The sequence below is a fragment of the Giraffa tippelskirchi genome, chromosome 7 (assembly GCF_054371585.1).
Source record: "Giraffa tippelskirchi isolate mGirTip1 chromosome 7, T2T-mGirTip1v1.2.pri, whole genome shotgun sequence".
Lineage (NCBI taxonomy): Eukaryota > Metazoa > Chordata > Mammalia > Artiodactyla > Giraffidae > Giraffa > Giraffa tippelskirchi.
The window spans coordinates 73,187,452-73,207,360 of record NC_137281.1 but is presented as its reverse complement, the minus strand read 5'-3'; the positions used below and the strand labels follow the sequence as shown (position 1 = coordinate 73,207,360).

The 19,909-nt window shown below is 44.5% G+C and overlaps 1 protein-coding gene and 1 non-coding gene across 2 annotated transcripts in view; both read right to left on the bottom strand.

The window, feature by feature from the left end:
• Positions 1-6,402, bottom strand: part of LOC145513802 (uncharacterized) — a 36,218-nt gene extending 29,816 nt beyond the window's left edge. Inside the window, exons 1-2 of the mRNA XM_081510758.1 lie at positions 6,233-6,402; positions 2,382-2,709 (exon numbers count right to left, since the gene is read on the bottom strand). Coding sequence (XP_081366884.1) covers positions 2,382-2,709; positions 6,233-6,402 — 498 coding nt within the window. The remainder of the gene's footprint in view (positions 1-2,381; positions 2,710-6,232) is intronic.
• Positions 6,403-19,509: 13,107 nt separating this feature from the next.
• LOC145515923 (U6 spliceosomal RNA) lies at positions 19,510-19,612 on the bottom strand. The gene has a single exon (XR_014061129.1). It is a non-coding gene; the product is annotated as a U6 spliceosomal RNA (small nuclear RNA).
• Between the last annotated feature and the right edge of the window lie 297 nt (positions 19,613-19,909).

The window sequence follows — 19,909 nt, the reverse complement described above, 5'->3', positions numbered from 1 at the left end:
TTTTCTTAAAGAAGCTTACTTATTATAACACAAAACAGGAAACAACACAGATGTCATTCATCAGGTAAATAAACCGTAATACATCCATACAATAATACAGTACTCGGCAATGGAAACAAAAAGACTACTGAAGCCCTCAATCTGTATGAATCTCCAAAGAATTATTCTGAGTGAAAAAAGCCAAAGGTTACATACCGTATGATTGCCTTTAAACAGCATCTGTGAAATGGGGAAATTACAGAAATGGAGATAAGGATGAATGAGGTAGCAGGAGGGACAGGAGGAAAGCAAGTGTACCTGTTAAAAGGCAGGCAAGGAACAAGGCTCTGTGGGCACTGAAATGTTCTGTATGTGACTGTATGGTAGCGCTAGTGGTAAAGAACCTGACTGCCAGTGCAGGAGACATAAGAGACACAGGTTTGATCCCTGTGTCAGGAAGATCTGCTGGAGAAGGGCATGGCAACCCACTCCACTATTCTTGCCTGGAATAATACCGGCAGGCTGCAGTCCATGGGGTCGCAAAGAATCGGACACGACTGAAGCGACAGTATGTGACTCTATCAGGGTCAACATGCTAGTTACTATGCTTAACTACAGTTTTTCATGAGTGTTATTATGAGGGAAATTGGGTAAAGGGCATATAGGATCTCTGTATTACTTCATCTGTTCAATTTCAACAGTTATCCACAGATAACAAAGATTAACAAAAGAAGTTCTCCACATCAGCCCTCTCATCCACACACTTCTGTACTCTAGACAACCTCACACAGATTAAAGTGTATTTTCTTAATCTGTATAATTTTCTTAGAGTTGATGGCTTAAGGCGTTTGGTGCCACTGGATTCGTGGTCTCCAAAGGAGATGATTTAACTCCAGGTCCAAAGTCTGATTTAACTCCGGGTCTCAGTCACTCAGAGCTTTGTGCAGATTTTTATTTAAAGTGAAAGCGACAGAAAAGGTTTCTGACAGAGACATCAGAAGAGGGTAGGAGAGTACCCACCCTCACTACTTAGGCGGGGCATTATATACTTCTCAACTGGTTGCTGAGAATAGATCAAAAGAATACCGCAAGGTTGTAAGAATTCCACCAGACCCTTTCCCAAGGCATACATCCTGAGATAACTTTGACACATTTTACCTTGCCCAGATATACTGTTGTGTAATCATGGGTATAAGTCTTGAGAAACAGGCTCCCAGGCAAGATTTGTTACAATTATAATTATTAATATAGAGCCTAAGAAAAGCATTTCCATGAATAAGACATTAGGCTGCGTGATCACCAGCTCCTAAGGAAAGGCTGGTTCTTGGACAGGATCCATTGTTGCACAGAGCTTAAGGAAAGCAGGAGCCGGAATGTTCGCCTCCTCCTTAAAGGGCCTTGGACTGTCTGCCTAAGCTTTAAGCCTTTCAGAGAGGAGTGGCATATTCAGTTTATTACCATTTTGGATAACTGTTTCTTGCACAGAACCAAAATCTGGGGCCATTCTTTTATCACTAATAACCCAGCAGCCAATTCTGAACAGTTAACATAGCCAGACATAGACATGAACACAGGAGACCGAACACCAGTGCCGGGGCCTCTCAATCGTGTCCAGCTCTTTGCGGTCCCAAGGACTGTAGCCCACCAGGCTCTTCTGTTCATGGGGATTCTCCAGGCAAGAATACTGGAGTGGGTTACCGTTTCCTTCTCCAGGGGATCTTCACGACCCAGGGATGGAACCTGTGTCTCTTGTCTCTCCTGCACTGGCAGACGGGTTTTTTTTTTTTTCTTCACCACTGAGCCCCCCGGGAAGCCCCTCAGCTGCCAGACTTTCCCTAGTTGTCTCCAAACCCCTCCAGCAGGCCTCCAGCCCCGCCCCGGTCAGGACCATCCAGCGACCTGGCACTGGAGCGTCTCTTTAGCGAGGCTACACAGCCAGAAGATGTCTTCCTACCTGAACCCCCAAACCGCTTTTCTGCCACAAAACGAAACCGAGCACAGGAGGTCAGGATACCTGGTGGGGACTTGAGGCGCGGCCCGAGCAGAGGGACCCGAGGCTCAGGCTAGGCCTCTCGGTCCAAGTCCCCTGTACCGCCTCCTTCCCAGCCTACTTCCAAATTCATCACCAAGTTAGTTTTGTTCAACGCAAAACAAACAGGCAAAGCACGGAAACGAGTTACTCACAGCTGAACGACAAGAGAGGACAACAAGCTTCCAAAACACCTCAGTCGCTCAGTCGTGTCCGACTCTTTGTGACCCCATGGACTGTAGCCCACCAGGCTCCTCAGTCCATGGGATTTTCCAGGCAAGAATACTGGAGTGGGGTGCCATTTCCTTCTTCGGGGCCAAAACACCTCAGCGAAGCCCAAAGACTGACTGGAAAGAGGAGGCAGACTGCTGACTTGCGCTGCATGGACGTGGAAATGTAGGGCACAGGGCGGGGGTGGATGTGAGAATGCAGGGCGAGGGGTTATGGACCAGAGAACCAAGGGTGTAGGGATGTGGCCGGGGGACGCAGGGCCCAGGGACGCAGGGCGTGGGGCGCATAGACGAAGGGACTCAGGGCATTGGGGCGTGGACGAGGGGACGTAGGGCATGGGGGGCGTGCAGGTAGGGACACCGGGTGTCGGGGACGTGTGGGGAATGTACATGGGAATGCTGGGTGTGGTGGCGGGGATGCGGGGCGTGGGGAACCTGGGGGGCGTGGGGAACCTCGGGGGTGTGGGGAACCTGGGGAGAGTAGGCAGCCGGAGGAGGGCTGGAATCCTGACTTGCAAAAGGTGCCTAGCAGTCCTTGCGCGCAGGCACAACTAGGCTCCACGCCTCCAGACATCACAAGGTCTCCAGGTCTGTGCAGACCCAGCTGAGGGATCAGTAGTCCTATCCAGGCTCAACCGACTCACCCCAAACTAGGCCGCTGAGCCCCCAAGGAGGTGTTAGATATGGCTTTGATCAAGGGACTAGAGCCACCAGGAGACGTTGCATTGTGAGGTTGAGACCTGGCCTCACTACTAACAGGCTCCGGGAGGGAACAGACTGTCTCCTGCGTTCTTCTCTGGCAACCTGGCGCAACACCTCCGAGGAGTACTGAATGACCTAAGATACCTGGATTTAATCTCTTATTTTAAAGTGACAGAATTTTCGAGGATCAGAATCTCAGGGACAAAAGTGGCCTTAAAACTCATACAAGCAAAGTTTAAAATGTCATTTAGAGTGTCACATAAGTAAGCAACCTGACTCATAGGAGTTCAGAGGAAGAAGAAACTGCCAGACTGAGGGGGCCACAAAGGAGATAAGACATAAGTCCCAAGTTAGATGGGAGTACAGAGGGCACAGGTCTGGCCTGTACGGATGTGCTGGCTGTTGACTACACAAGGGACTTGTGGAAGCTGAAATCCAAGAGCTCAACTCACAAGCCCTGTACTTCCACTTTGTGGACTGCAAGAAGGACAGGGATGAACCTTGTATAGGGAAGAGACTCCGTTAGTGTGGGTTTAGGGAGAAGGGCTGGACCATGTTCTAGAATCAGGCTTCATGGAGGAAGTGGGGAAGTGGACTGGAGGCCAGTTTCAGCAGAAGTGAAATAGGAATCCACTCCCCTGTGCTGCAGTGTCTGGCAAAACGGAATCCCTCAGCACCTCCTGGGTGCAAATCATAGTGCTACAAACAATAAATATGTGATACAAGTAATAAATAGTAGTACAAATAAAGGAAAGAAATGTTTCAGAGATTTTAGAAAGTGGTACCATACCCCCACCGCAAATTAGTGTGTTCGTTTTATTCATCTTCTTCTTCAACGCGGTGGTCTTGTTTAAGTTTCATTTGGAGAGGAAATAAAAAAACAACAATATAGTGAGCACACACCAAGTCAGCTTTTCCACAAATGCTTTCAAATCTTGGCTGGAGTTGACCATAAGGGGCCAGGAGCTAGAAAGGGCGGGGCTCTTTGTTTTTGAGAGTGGCATCTTTGTTGTCTGCTTCTTGAATAATTCAGTCAGATTAAATTTGGGGACAATGAAGTGAAATCAAAAAAGGTAAAAAGTGATAAAAGCTAATTAAAGGTCTGATTTTGGATGTAGGAGCAAAACTGAATTTATTCGTACTGAGGGCTTCCCAGTAAGACTGACGACTTATGGGGGAGAATCTGATGGACTGAGTGTCCCTAACCTGAGGGTGGCTCCCAACACAGAACTTCACATCCGGAGCCTTAGATGTCGTTGATATCTGTGACAGTATGGCTCTGATTGTTGCATTCTACCCAGGCAAGCTCACAAAACCCAACAAAGCTACAATACCATGCATTTGGAACTATAATACGAAACACACTGTTTCTATACGCACAAGTAAACCAAAGTGAAAATGATTAAAAATAGTATAACTAAACGTGAAATTATTTAAATTTTATATTAAGTGTTGCTGCCCCCCCACAAGTAAGTTTAATTAAAGAAGATAGAAGAAGAGCCTTGAGACTCTGAAAGAACCTGAAGGAATGATGGACTTGAACATTCACAGTGTTTCTTGATCACGTTAAAACCTACTTCAAATTCTGCCTGTCTTGTGGCTCAGACAGTAAAGCATCTGCCTACAATGCCGGAGACCCGGGTTCAATCCCTGGGTCGGGAAGATCTTCTGGAGAAGGAAATGGCAACCCACTCCAGTATTCTTGCCTGGAAAATCCCATGGAAGGAGGACGTGGTAGGCTACAGTCCATGGGGCTGCAAAGAGTTGGACACGACTGAGCGACTTCACTTCGCTTTACATTCACAGCCAACTCCCTTGAAAAAAAAAAGAACTCCCTCGAGGGACAATTTGCATACTATCAGTGAATGGGCCCATTTTAAATGCGCAGTGAGATGAGTTTAGAAAAACACAGACGCTCCAGTTACTGGCAGCCCAGCCAATATCTCCATCAGCCAAATGACCTCAGGGCTCCTCCCAGACGTCACTTCCCATCTTAGGCTTCACTGAAGATTATTTTTGCCTGTTCAAGAACTTCACATACATGGGAATAGAGAGACTAGGTGTCTTGTTTCTTTCAGATTTATCAACATTGTTCATTTTAAAATGCTGAGGAAATGCATGGCAACCCACTCCACTGTTCTTGCCTGGGAAATCCAATGGACAGAGGAGCCTGGTGGGCTACAGCCCATGGGGTCGCAAAGAGTCAGACACGACTGAATGACTAAACAGCAGCAACAGCATTCCACTGCGTGGGTGTAACAGGATTTGTTTCTCTAGTTACCTGCTGTTGGGGTATCTCTCCATAGGTGCTGTTTTGAACAAAGCTGCCAAGAACATCCCTTGTACACATCTTGTAGATGCAAGTTATTATGTAGTCAGGATAAATACCTAGTGGAATTGCTGAATCAGATGGTACTTACATGCTTAATTTATGAGACTGCAGATGGTGTTCCTGATGAAATGTTCTGTCTGCACTCCCAAAATCAACATGAAAATTCCAGTCACCACCCCTCCCACCCCTCTTCGGCCTCAGCCTTGCCAGCAGTTGGTGTTGTCAGAATTCTCCACCTTATCATTCTCATGAGCAAACATCTCCTTTTAAATAAAGACTAGGGTCATTTTTGGAGGATTACAATCAGGATGAAGAGAGGGACACTGCGGTTAAGGGCTGGGTCCCACAGATGCCCAGCTCCACACACCGACCCAGGCCTCTCCCACTTGTGACTAACCTGGGCTCCCTTCCCTGGGTTCAGCAATTTGCTCATGGTGAAGAGGAAAAGTTAAAATTTTACATAACCTCCTTCTCCTCCTGCCTCTGTAACTCAGCTTGCCCCTTGTAAAGTCTAGATCACGTAGGTCACGTAGTCTCAGAAAGTGGGGACTTGCAATACTAGGAACTGGAGTTTATCTCACTCACCCTTGTCCTGCTCTTTGCAATCACCTAGCCCCTGCAAGCCTGCTTAATCATGCCTGTCCAGGTCAGGCATCACCCTCCCCATCTTGACCACTGTTCCCATGCGTGCGAAACCCCTTAGTTTAAATCAGCCTATTAACAGCTAGTGTTGCCCACGACAGTCTGTCTATAAAAACTCTGTAACCCCTTTGTTTGGGGTTCAGAGCTTGGAGTGTTAACCCCCCTGGGCCCGCCGGCGTGATAAACCTGAGTTCTCCAACTCTCCGAGTGTGTGCTTGGTTTCTCAAGTACCGGTTTCTGTAACAGTGGAACTCAGGGAACTTATGTTTGCCGGTTTGTTATCTAGTACAGAGAAGGATGAGGTTAAGGGATACAGACCAGCCATCAGATGACGAGGCACAGAGCGCGAGGGCTGGGAGTGTCCCGGGTGACAGGAGCTTCTGCCCTGTGGAGCTGGGGCTGAGCCCACGCTCCTGGAAGCTCTCTGAACCCCGAAGTTTTGTGGGTTTCAATGGAGGCTTTATCACATAGCCACAGTCACGATCCATCATGAACTCAATCTTCAGCCTCTTTCCTCCCCCAGGGATGCAGGTGGGGCTGGAAGTTTCAAGCCTCTAATGCTGGCTCCGTAATTTTGGACCCCCACCCCCACCCCAGTCCTGAAGACTACCTCGTTAGAACAAACATGCTCCCAGCACCAATGAAACCCCATGAGATTGAGGGGGTCTGCGGCAGGCTCTGGGTCACAGCTGCGTGACCATGGCCAGGCGGGAGAGGGGCGGCGGGCAGGGGGCTGGGAAGTGGAAGCCCACATATCTCAGCTGGAGTTCTGCAGACACAGACAAGAATTGGTGCAGAATTCCCATGAAGGGTCTTAGGAGCTGAGGTGGGCCCACAAAGACTTTTCTGAGTTTATACATTAAACCAAAGCAAAAACACTATTTTTTTAAAAAATTAACGGTTGCATCTTAATTCCTAGTTTACTTATCTTGTATGACTCAGGTAACTATTAGTATCCTCAGCACCTTTAGTTAATATTTCCTTAGTGGCAATCTGTATGCCTTGTCTTTCCCACAATATAATTAAATAAGAGCTGTAATCACCTTATATAAAGCCTATTTAAATATACCAATTTTTATACTTTAAATTCCACCAGATTCTATACCTTTAATTTTTGTTTCATAAGGATCCAATTAATAAGCTTTGATCTTAGGAGAGAGTTTAGAAGGCTTTGTTGTTGTTGTTGTTGTTGTTCACTGTCTATTTTACCTCCTTTTATATAAAAGGATATCCTATCCCCAGAGTCAGGAAAAGCCCAGGAAGTCACGCCCTTTGGCCTAACTGTCCCAAAATAATTGGTCAGATATCTCAATGTAAAGTTTTCTAGACCCTTAAACAGATGAAACTGGGGTAAACAGAAGAGATTAATTTAGCTGTTAATGTTAGAGACCAGTAGGGGGTCCCTCATGGGTCGTTTACTTTGTTGTTACTGTGTAGTTCATCAGTCACAAATGACTCTTTGCAACCCCATGGACTGCAGCCTGCCAGACTTCCATGTGGTTCACTATCTCCCAGAGTTTGCTCAAACTCATATCTGTTGAATGGGTGACGCCATCCGATCATCTTATCCTCTGCTGCCCCCTTCTCCTCCTGCCTTCAATCTTCCCCAGCATCAGGATCTTTTCCAACAATTCAGCCCTTCAAATCAGGTGGCCACAGTATTGGAGCTTCAGCTTCAGCATCAGTCCTTCCAATGAATATTCAGAACTGATTTCCTTTAGGATGGACTGGTTGGATATCCTTGTAGTCCAAGGGACTCTCAAGAGTCTTCTCCAACACCACAGTTCAAAAGCATCAATTCTTCAGCACTCAGCTTTCTTATAGTCCAACTCTCACATCCATACATGACTATTGGAAGAACCATAGCTTTGACTAGATAGACTTTTGTTGGCAAAGAAATGTCTCTGCTTTTTAATATGCTGTCTGGGTTGGTCATAGATTTTCTTCCAAGGAACAAGTATCTTTTTAATATAGTGGCTACATTCACCTTCTGCAGTGATTTTGAAGCCCAAGAAAATAATGTCTGTCACTATTTCCATTGTTTCCCCATCTATTTTCCATGAAGTGATGGGACCAGATGGCATGATCTTTGTTTTTTTAATGTTGAGTTTTAAGCCAGCTTTTTCACTCTCCTCTTTCACTTTCATCAAGAGGCTGTTTAGTTCCTCTTTGTTTTCTGCCATAAGGGTGGTGACATCAGTATATCTTAGGTTATTGATATTTCTCCCAGCTCTCTTAATTCCAGCTTGTGCTTCCTTTGGGATTTCACATGATATACTCTGCTCTAAGTTAAATAAGCAGGGTGACAATATACAGCCTTGATGTACTCCTTTCCAATTTTGAACCAGTCCATTGTTCCATGTCTGGTTCTGACTGTTGCTTCTTGACGTGCAAACAGGTTTCTCAGAAGGCAGGTAAGGTGATCTGGTATTCCCATCTCTTTAAAAATTGTCCACAGTTTGTTGTGATCCTCACAGCCATAGGACTGGAAAACGTCAATTTTCACTCCAATCCCAAAGAAAGGCAATGCCAAAGAATGTTCATATTATGGCACAGTTGCATTCATTTCACATGTTGACAATGTAATGCTCAAAATTCTCCAAGCTAAGCCTCAACAGTACTCAAACCAAGAACTTCCAGAAGTTCAAAGTGGATTTAGAAAAGGCAGAGGAACCAGAAATCAAATTGCCAACATTGTCTGGATCATAGAAAAAAACAAGATATTTCCATTCTACTTCTGCTTCATTGACTACACTACAGCCTTTGACTGTGTGGATCACAACAAACTGTGGAAAATACTTAAGTGAAAGTGGAAGTCACGCAGTCGTGTCCAACTCTTTGCGACCCCATGGACTAAAGAGTCCATGGAATTTTCCAGGCCATAATACTGGAATGGGGAGCCTTTCCCTTCTCAGGGGATCTTTCTAATCCAGGGATCAAATCCAGGTCTCTCACATTGCAGGCAGATTCTTTACCAGCTGAGTCACCAGGGAAACCCACATTCTTTAAGGAAAATTCTTAAAGAGATGGGAATACCCGACCACCTCACCTGCCTCCTGAGAAACCTGTTTGCGGGTCAAGAAACAACAGGTAGAACCAGACATGGAAAACATACTGATGCAAAATTGGGAAAGGAGTACATCAAGGCTGTATATCGTCACCCTACTTATTTAACTTATATGCACAGTACATCATGTGAAGTACCAATCTGGATGAAGCACAAGCTGGAATCAAGATTGCTGGGAGAAATATCAATAACCTCAGATATGCAGATGACACCATCCTTATGGCAGAAAGCAAAGAGTTACTAAAGAGCCTCTTGATGAAAGTGAAAGAGGAGAGTGAAAAAGCTGGCTTAAAACTCAACATTCAGGGACTTCCTGAGTAGCCTAGTGGTTAAGAATCTTGCTTGTAATGCAGGGGACACAGGTTTGATCCCTGGTCAGGGAAGTAAGATCCCACATATCAGGGAGCAACTGAGCCTGTGTGTAACAAGTAGAAAGTCCGTGTACCCCAACAAAAGATTCCACATGACATAATGAAAATCTCATAAGCTGCAACAAAGACTGGATACAAATAATAATAAATACTTTAAAAAAAAAAGACTGGAACACCCACGAATGTTAACATATATAACAATTTTAGTTAAAAGTAACTTAGAAAAAAAACTCAACGTGAAAAAAACCCTGCCGTATGACCCAGCAATCGCACTGCTGGGCATACACACTGAGGAAACCAGACTTGAAAGAGACACGTGTATCCCAATGTTCATCACAGCACTGTTTATAGTAGCCAGGACATGGAAGCAGCCTAGCCTAGATGCCCATCAGCAGATTAATGGATAAGGAAGCTGTGGCACATATACACAATGGAATATTACTCAGCCATTAAAAAGAATACATTTTGAATCAGTTCTAATGAGGTGGATGAAACTGGAGCCTATTATACAGAGTGAAGTAAGCCAGAAAGAAAAACACCAACACGGTATACTAACACATATATATGGTATTTAGTCAATCGGTAAAGATAACCCTGTATGTGAGGCATCAAAAGGACACAGATAAATAGAACAGTATTATGGACTCTGTGGCAGAGGGCGAGGGTGGGGTGATATGGGAGAATGGCATGGAAGCATGTAAATTATCATATGTGAAATGAATCGCCAGTCCAGGTTCAATGCATGATACAGGGTGCTCGGGGCTGGTGCACCGGCATAACCCAGAGGGATGGGATGGGGAAGGAGGTGGGAGGGGGGTTCTGGAAGGGGAAAACATGTACACCCATGGTGGATTCATGTCAATGTATGGCAAAACAAATACAATATTGTAAAGTTAAAAAATAGAAAATAAACTAATTAAAAAAAAGAAAAAAACCAAGATCATCCAGTCCCATCACTTCATGTAAAATAGATTGGGAAGCAATGGAAACAGTGACAGACTTTATTTCCTTGGGCTCCAAAATCACTGCAGATGGTGACTGCAGCCAAGAAATTAAAAAACACTTCCTCCTTGGAAGAAAAGCTATGACCAACCTAGACAGCATATTAAAAAGCAGAGACATACTTTGCTGACAAAGGTCTGTATAGTCAAAGCTATGATTTTTCCCATAGTCATGTATGAATGTGAGAGTTGGACCATAAAGAAAGCTGAACACTGAAAAGTTAATGCTTTTGAATTGCGGTGTTGAAGAAGACTCTTGAGAGTCCCTTGGACTGCAAGGAGATCCAACCAGTCAATTCTAAAGGAAATCAGTCCTGAATATTCATTGGAAGGACTGATGCTGAAGCTGAAGCTCCAATACTTTGGCCACCTGATGTGAGGACCTGACTCATTAGAGAAGACCCTGATGCTGTGAAAATTGAAGGCAGGAGTGTTGTGGTCCTTTAATGGACCGGAACTTGGGGGTACAGAGTCGACCGATAAGAAAAGAAGGAAGAAAAGAGGCTGATATTCCCTGGTTTACACAGTATGCCAATATAACTCTAGGACAAAGAGCTAGCACTGTCTACGTAGGCTCAGGGTGCCCTCTCGAAGAGGTCTTGAAAGCCTGGGCAAATAAGTAGACACGATGGACACCTGTGCTCCGTGGAAACAGCCTGAAACGGAGAGAGCGAGCGAGCGAGAGAGAGAGAGAGTGAGAGAGTGAGAACGAGAGAATGAGGAAGACACGGGGACCAGTGCTCGGTGGAACAAAGGCATTTATTCAACATATTGTGGGCATATATATATACTCTTACCAGATAGCCCTTTTTAGCAGAGATAGGGATCAAAAGTCTAACAAGTCATCTAGAAAGCCGGAGGCTAGAATTATTCTCTACAGAAGGGGTTGTAAAAGTTACTTTACATATCAGAATGGAGGGGACTTGTAAATGGCTGCTGTTCACCATATGGAATTTCCATATGAATGAGATACATGAATTTCTATTATCCCCGAAAGCCGGCTTGCCAGCTCTCTGGCACCCATATTCAGGTGCTGTTAAGGAACATAGAATTCATGCAAGACTGAAAACAGCACACAGGAAGCCTCCTGTTAAATGTGTCCTGACACAGGAGGAAAAGGGGATGACAGAGAATGAGATGGTTGGATGGCATCACTGACTCGATGGACATGAGTTTGAGCAAGACCTGGGAGTTGATCAGAGAAAGCAATGGCACCCCACTCCAGTACTCTTGCCTGGAAAATCCCATGGACGGAGGAGCCTGGTAGGCTGCGGTCCATGGGGTCTCGAAGAGTCGGACACGACTGAGCGACTTCACTTTTACTTTTCACTTTCATGCACTGGAGAAGGAAATGGCAACCCACTCCAGTGTTCTTGCCTGGAGAATCCCAGGGACGGCAGAGCCTGGTGGGCTTCCGTCTATGGGGTCGCACAGAGTTGGACACGACTGAAGCGACGCAGCAGCAGCACCAGCTGGGAGTTGGTGATGGAAAGGGAAGCCCGATCTGCTGCTGTACATGGGGTCGCAAAAAGTCGGACAGGCGTGTGTAACTGAACCGAACTGACTGATAAGCCAAAAGTCTAATTAACCTGAGTCGAGAAACTGGTTTAGGAAGTGTCACTGTGCTGTTCCCCTCAATGTCTCTTACATATGGTAATAAGGACAATTAAGAATATCAACAGGAAGAATATGGAAGGAAAATCTAGCTATTATTGAAAGGAGGTAAAGTTAAAAAAAAAAAGATTCTCGACAAATTAAGAAAAACCTTTGTATGTTTATTTGGTATGGGATAAATAGAACAGACATTTACATGATTTAAACAAGATTTGACATTACCTCACTACCTAAAGTTAGTGAGCCAAGAGAGGCTCCTTACTGGTCCCCAACAGTAAAAGCCAAACAAGTGTGCTGTTTCCCTAGCTTTAAGTTTCATATTTAAGGGGCTAGAAAAATTTACACAGAAATATCTGTTCAGCGATAATAAAAATAGGAATTTTTCTTTGGTTCAATTTATAAACTCAAAAAGGTCTGTGCTGAATACTTTACACAAACTTTGAAGGAATAATAGCACTGAAGTTAAAGAACATAGAACTTCCTAAAGTAAATTTCCATTTGATTAAAAATCTTGTCCCTCATTTTAATAACTTTAGGCAACAGAACTGTTCTTTGAACAAGTAAACAGTGTCTTTGTCTTGCAAATGTCTAAACCGGAATACATACAGGCCTCAAGGACCTGCAACAGAGGAAAAAAGTGACACTTGTAATGTAAACGACTAAAATGTTCCTCAGCCAAACTTACAGATAGCTGGCCTAGGTCACTGGAACGTGCAACTTTAATATATATCAGCTCCTTATAAACTAGTAAGTTTATATAGTAATTCCTAATTCATAACTAAACTTTTAAACGAAGCTGTGAGATCTCTCGAAGGAGGCTGCTGCTGCTGCTGCTGCTGTTGTTGCTAAGTTGCATCAGTCGTGTCCGACTCTGTGCAACCCCATAGACGGCAGCCCACCAGGCTCCCCCGTCCCTGGGATTCTCCAGGCAAGGTGAAATACCAGACCACCTTACTTGCCTCCTGGGAAACCTTTATGCAGATCAAGAAGCAACAGTTAGAATCAAACTTGGGACATCGGACTGGTTCAAAATTGGGAAAGGAGTACATCAGGGTGTTGCAGGGAGGAAGCCAATTCTAACTCCTTGTTGGAAACTGTTTCTTTGATTTGTTTTTATTATTATAATCATAATCAATGGCTTGTCTGGAGGATCCTGCCCCTTTGCTTGACTGTAAACTAAAGTGCCTCTGTTCAGCTCTTGGAGAGATAGTTTGTCCGTGCCCACCTGTGAATAGAAGAGAGTAACACACTCCTTCTGAAGGCTGGACATTCCCTTGGAGATGTTTTACTGGACTGAAGCCCCTTTTATGTTACTTCCCCACTGCATCTCCCTCTCTATTCTGCCTTTTGACTTTAGCTCCTCATTGCTTCTTTCTCTCTGAACTGTAAAAGAACCTGGCATCCAGGCCCCAATAAGATGGTTATTTTGAGAAGCTAGGCTGCCATCTTCTCGGTCTGCCAGCTCCCCAATTAAAGTCTGTTCCTGGTCTCAATATTTCGTGTCTCGGATTCACTGGCCTATCGCGCAGCAAGCTGAGCGAGCTTGGAGTCGGTAGCAAAGACTGTATATTGTCACCTTACTTATTTAACTTATACTCAGAGTAACCCAGGTCTCCCATATTGCAGGTGGATTCTTTACCGCTAAACCACAAGGGAAGCCCAAGAATATTGGAGTGGGTAGCCTATCCTTTTTCCAGGGGATCTTCCTGACCCAGGAATTGAACCAGGATCTCCTGCATTGCAGGCAGACTCTTTACCAACTGAGCTATCACGGAAGCCCTTATATGCAGAGTACATCATGTGAAATGCAGGGCTGGATGAAGCACAAGCTGGAATCAAGTTTGCTGGGAGAGATATCAGTAAACTTAGATATGCAGATGACAACACCCCTTATGGCAGAAGGCAAAGATTAAAGGGCCTTTTGATGAAAGTGGAAGAGGAGAGTGAAAAAGCTGCCTTAAAACTCAACGTTCAAGAAACGAAGATTATGGCATCTGTTCCTATCACTTCATGGCCTATAGATAGGGAAACAATGAAAACAGTGACAGACTTTATTTTCTTAGGCTCCAAAATCACTGTAGTTGGTGACCGCAGCCATGAAATTAAAAGACACTTGCTCCTTGGGAGAAAAATCTATGACCAACGTAGACAGCATATTAAAAAGCAGAGACTACTTTGCTGACAAAGGTCTGTCTAGTCAATGCTATGGTTTTTCGTAGTCATGTATGGATATGAGAGTTGGACTATAAAGAAGGTGAAGAATGTTGAAGAATTGATGCTTTGGAACTGTGGTGTTGGAGAAGACTCTTGAGAGACCCTTGGACTGCAAGGAGATCTAACTAGTCCATTCTAAAGGAAATCAGTTCTGAATATTCATTGGAAGGATTGATGCTGAAGCTGAAACTCTAATAATTTGGCCACCTGATGTGAAGAATTGATCATTGGAAAAGACCCTGATGCTGGGAAATATTGAAGGCAGGAGGTGAAGGGGACAATAGAGGATGAGATGGTTGGATGACATCACCAACCTAATGGACACGAGCTTGAGCAAGCTCCAGGAGATGGTGAAGGACAGGGAAGGCTGGCGTGCTGCAGTTCATGGGGTCACAAAGAGCCGGACATGACTGAGCAACTGAACAACAACAATGAGAACTCTAGTCTGCCTCTTTATGTCTATGTACATATTATATATGAAGTATCTGTACTTCTAAAAGGTAATATCAATATTAAGAACACTGAAAGAGAAAAGACAGTGTGGCCACAATATTCTTTAGACTCTGGAGAAAATTGGTTAAGACAAAATTTCTTTTGAAATTACAAAATCGCTTATTTTTGCGTATGCAAGTAAGACCAGGTAGCTTGTTAAAAACTTGCCTTAAACACACACACACACACACAAAAAAAAACCTTGAAGTTAACTCTTATCATGTCCTTGAAATACACAGCCCTTCTTGCCTCGGATTTAAAGCCAAAAAATAAAAAAACAAAACATGGGGGAAGGGAGGGACAGGAGATGTAAGTCTGGCTTACAGGTGAGTGTTTCGGAGTGGGAAAAGATTCAGAAAGTAAAAAGAAGTTTTGTGGAAAGTGGGATCTGAGAAAAGAATTTCGTCCATGGTACAAGTTTTATTAAGATGTACTGCCTGTGAAATCTTCCATGGTTTTGTTGCAGGAAGGTGAACCGACCCTTTCCAGGGCCCAAATGAGGCTCTTGTCTAACATTCGGAAGTGGATTGTCTCAGGAGACACACTTGCTGACAAAGCAAGAGACGCTATTGGCAAGGGGCACCTGGGTGGAGAGCAGCAGGGTAAGGGAACCCAGGAGGACTGCTCTGCCAGGTGGCTCACAGTCTCGGGTTTTATGGTGATAGGATTCGTTTCCACACTGTCTTTGGCCAGACATTCTGACTCAGAGTCCTTCTTGGCTGTGCAGTCATTGCTCAGCCAAGACAGACGTCAGCGAGGAGGATTCTGGGAGGTGGTTGGACACGTGGTGTCATTGACCATTCCTGAGCTCTTCCGGTTGGGGGTGGCTTATTAGTTCTGTGTTCATTACCAGGACCTCGTGTCGTAAAACAGTTCATGCAGATGGTTATACGGTTAGATGGTGCCTGGTGGTTTCCACCGTTGTGGGCGGTTTCCATCATTGTGGGCAGTTTCATTGTGCTTCCCCCAACAGTTATTTTGGCTAAGTGAATAACTATTGTTGAAATCAAACAGTCAGGGACACTTGGCTTTTCCTAGCCCCCTGACGAACCTCATTTTTATTCTATGGAAGAAAGCCTTCTCAGGCTGCGAGATTAATGCCCCCACAATGAAAAAAATTTTTTTCTGTTTCACTAAATACTAATTTCCAGTTTTGTTAATTAAGTTTTGTGTTTCCCAAAGCTCACTTCCCAGTTAGTACTTTCCTCTTGTGTTATATTGCTAAAAAATTTACTTGAGCTATCAAGGGACACTCTAAGTTTGCTCCTAAAACTTATCTCACTAATCTATCATTGGATAAAGATCAGATGCCTCCTGATCTGCAACCAGAGAAATATACATTGTGAAAAAGACATAATTCAAAGGACTATCACTAACCTGGATAGGGTGTAATGCAGAAAGGTTAACTTTAAATTTACACTGAACTTGCTTCTGAGACTTTAACTCTTTTTTGTTATTATCAGTTCAGTTGCTCAGTCATGTCCCACTCTCTGCGACCCCATCGACTACAGCACGCCAGGCCTCCCTGTCCATCACCAGCTCCTGGAGTCTACTCAAACTCATGTCCATCAAGTTGGTGATGCCCTCCAACCATCTCATCCTCTGTCGTCCCCTTCTCCTCCTGCCCTCAATCTTTCCCAGCACTCAGGGTCTTTTCCAATGAGTTGGTTCTTCGCATCAGGTGGCCAAAGTATTGGGTTTCAGCTTCAGCATCAGTCCTTCCAATGAACATTCAGGACTGATTTCCTTTAGGATGGACTGGTTGGATCTCCTTGCAGTCCAAGGGACTCTCAAGAGTCTTCTCCAACACCACAGTTCCAAAGCATCAATTCTTCGGCACTCAGCTTTCTTTATAGTCCAACTCTCACATCCATACATGACTACTGGAAAATCCATAGCTTTGACTAGACGGATCTTTGTTGGCAAAGTAATGTCTCTGCTTTTAAATATACTATCTAGGTTGGTCATAACCTTCCTTCCAAGGAGTAAGTGTCTTTTAATTTCATGGCTGCAATCACCATCAGCAGTGATTTTGGAGCTCAAAAAAATAAAGTCTGACACTGTTTCCACTGTTTCCCCATCTATTTGCCACAGAGTGATGGGACTGGATGCCATGATCTTAGTTTTCTGAATGTTGAGCTTTAAGCCAGCTTTTTCATTTTCCTCTTTCACTTTCAAGAGGCTCTTTAGTTCTTCACTTTCTGCCATAAGGGTAGTGACATCTGCATATCTGAGGTTTATATTTGATTATTGATATTTCTCCCAGCAATCTCGATTCCAGCTTGTGCTTCATACAGCCCAGCATTTCTCATGATGTACTCTGCATATAAATTAAATAAGCAGGGTGACAATATACAGCCTTGAAGTACTCCTTTCCCAATTTGGAACCAGTCTGTTGTTCCATGTCCAGTTCTAACTGTTGCTTCCTGACCTGCATACAGATTTCTCAAGAGACAGGTCAGGTGGTCCGGTATTCCCATCTCTTTCAAAACTTTGGCATAGTCAATAAAGCAGAAATAGATGTCATAGTCATCTGCAATTGCAGCCCTCCAATGTGAGCCGATGAGCCCTCAGGGACTCAGGAAGGAGAAGAATATCTGCTCTCCAGCAGCCATCAGACTGCATACACTCCCTAAGGTGAGCCCTGAGGAAAGGAAGCTCAGGATGTGAAAACAGGATGCTGGCCCATACAGAGGAGGTGCATATGAAAGGAATGATTTCAGTGAGCCAGGACTCGGGCATCTTCCCATACACAGAAAAGCACTAAATTCCTTGACTCAGGATATCTGGTTTTCTTTAACAATAATCTTTTGATATTCAGACTACCTGCCCCATGTTACAAAGTTCTATGTAAGCTGGCTCCTCCCCTCCCCTCCCAGGAGCCCTTCTCTCAGGGTTACTTGAGATGGTTTCTCATGGGCTTAAAGTCCTAAAGATTCCCACCAAATAAAACATAACTCTCAACTTTTAGGTTGCGAATATTTTTTAAGTCGACAGGGCTATTGTAATTTTGTTCCCATTTTCATTGTTTAAGGAACCTCCACGCTGTCTCCATGGGCTTCCCAGGTGGCGCTAGTGGTAAAGAACCCGCCTGCCAGTGCAGGAAACAAGAGACGCGGGTTCGATCCCTGGGTGAGGAAGATCCCCTGGAGAAGGGCGTGGCAACCCACTCCAGTATTCTTGTCTGGAGAATCCCATGGACAGAGGAGCCTGGCGGGCTACAGTCCACAGGGTGGAAAAGAGTCGGATACGACTGAAGTGACTTGGCACGCACACACACTGTCTCCACAGTAGCTGTTCTGGATTGTCATTCCAGCATTGATGGAAAGGGTTCTCATTTCTCCACATCCTCTCCAGCCTTGGTTCTTTGTAGAGAGTTTGACAATGGCCATTCTGACCAGTGTGAGGTGATACCTCATTGTAGTTTTGATTTGGATTTCTCTAATATTTAGCAAGGCTGACAGCATTTCCTGTGTTTTTTTTTAAGGGTATGAGTGAAACATCTCGCAATTGACTTTTGAAGGTCCGCCCTGTGTTTTGATGAGCATTCCTACAACAGTCCTTGAAGGCAGGTGTTGTTTAACTCACAACCCCACGGGCCTTCTGAGTATCAAGTGCCCGTCAGCCCAGCTTTCCACTTTGTTGTTATGGAAAGTGGCCACAAGGTGGCAGCATTTCTTCATGCACCTTTCTTTTTTCTTTTCCTTTCTGTGCAATTTGATTTTGATCTTATACTGGAATACAGTTGATTTCCAAGGTTGTGTTTGTATAAGGTGCACAGGAACTTAATTCAGTCTGCATACCTATTCTTTTTCAGGTTCTTTTCCCCACATACAGAAGATCCTAAAAAGTATTGAGAAGCAAGAGTCAGAGAAGAGAATAAAAATGCAAGAGGTGGTGGAGGTGTTGGAAACCAATGCAAAATCCAAGAAATGTAATCCTGTAGAAGCAGGGCTCTACAAATCTAAAGCACAGAAACTGGATTCCGAAGTTCTTTACAGTGGGCGCATTTTCCCTAAGAAACTAGCCAGAGAAGCCACCTACCATGCCTTTGATTTTGAATGGAGAAAAGAATCAAGCAGCGAAAAGCAAAGAGGGTATTGGAGGATAAACACTTTAAATTTATATGAAGTCTTGCCCTTATCTATCTTGTTGGTTGTTGCGGGTGTTCCCAGTAAGAAAGAAATTCCAGTCACTGTCCCCAGGTCACCTGCCTTTGTTCCGAAGAGAAACGCAAACCCATCCAAGAAGATGAGGATGAGGAGCAGCCAGTAGTGATAAGAGCTCAACAATTGCCCCATGACAGGGTACCTGTTAAGCCCAAAATCCCGGTGAGGAGAACTGTGGAAACACGTCCTTTCTCTTTTGATTCAAAAAAGTCACTTACAAAAAGAGAAGAAAATAAAACAGCTGTAGAAAGGGGAGGTGCCCAAGTTCTAGGCGCTTCCTGTGCCTCATTTTACCACCATTAACCTGCAGGAGAAGATGGAGAACACAACTCAGGTTGAGCCTTGTGCTTGGAGCCTGGCAGAAGAGGTGCCTGAAGGCACAGACCTGGGTTCTGTGCATGCCCCGGTGACAAAGAAGGCTCCTCCTGATGTGATGGAAAGAGCAGCTCTGGTTCCCAGATGGTGTCTGCAGCCAAGTTTAGGGTGGAATTTACTGGAGAACTTGAGTGGTACCCACATAGCCAAGGGCTGTTCACTTAACAGTAATTTGTGTTGCTTCCATTCTCCTCCTCTTTTTTATATATAAGTCAGAATACGTAGTTGATTTATTTTGTAATTTATTCACTTAAAGTGTCATTTTTACTGCTTTTATCCTTCACTTTTTTAAAAAAACATGGAACGCTTCACAAATTTGCGTGTCACCCTTGCTCAGGGCCACGCTAATCTCTGTATCATTCCAATTTTAGTATATGTGCTGCTGAAGAGAGCACCATCTTTCACTTTATGTATTTAAATTTAAAAATAAAGATACTTGATTTATTTTATAGTTTATGTCTGATTCTTTCCTCTTCTTTGTGCAAAATGAATTTGGAGTTAAGGAGCCCTTTGCTCTGAGGGGGGAGCCTCCTTAACTGCCTGACGAGGCAGAGACGTGACTGACGTGTCCCTCAGCGAGGCTGTCTGCCGGCCTCAGGCGGAGCTGCTGTTCAGGCACGTTCTTCCCTTGCTGGTGCTGATGAGGAGGGAGCGCTAAGCAGAACTTGCTTTAAGTCCTGTGACCTGGGCTG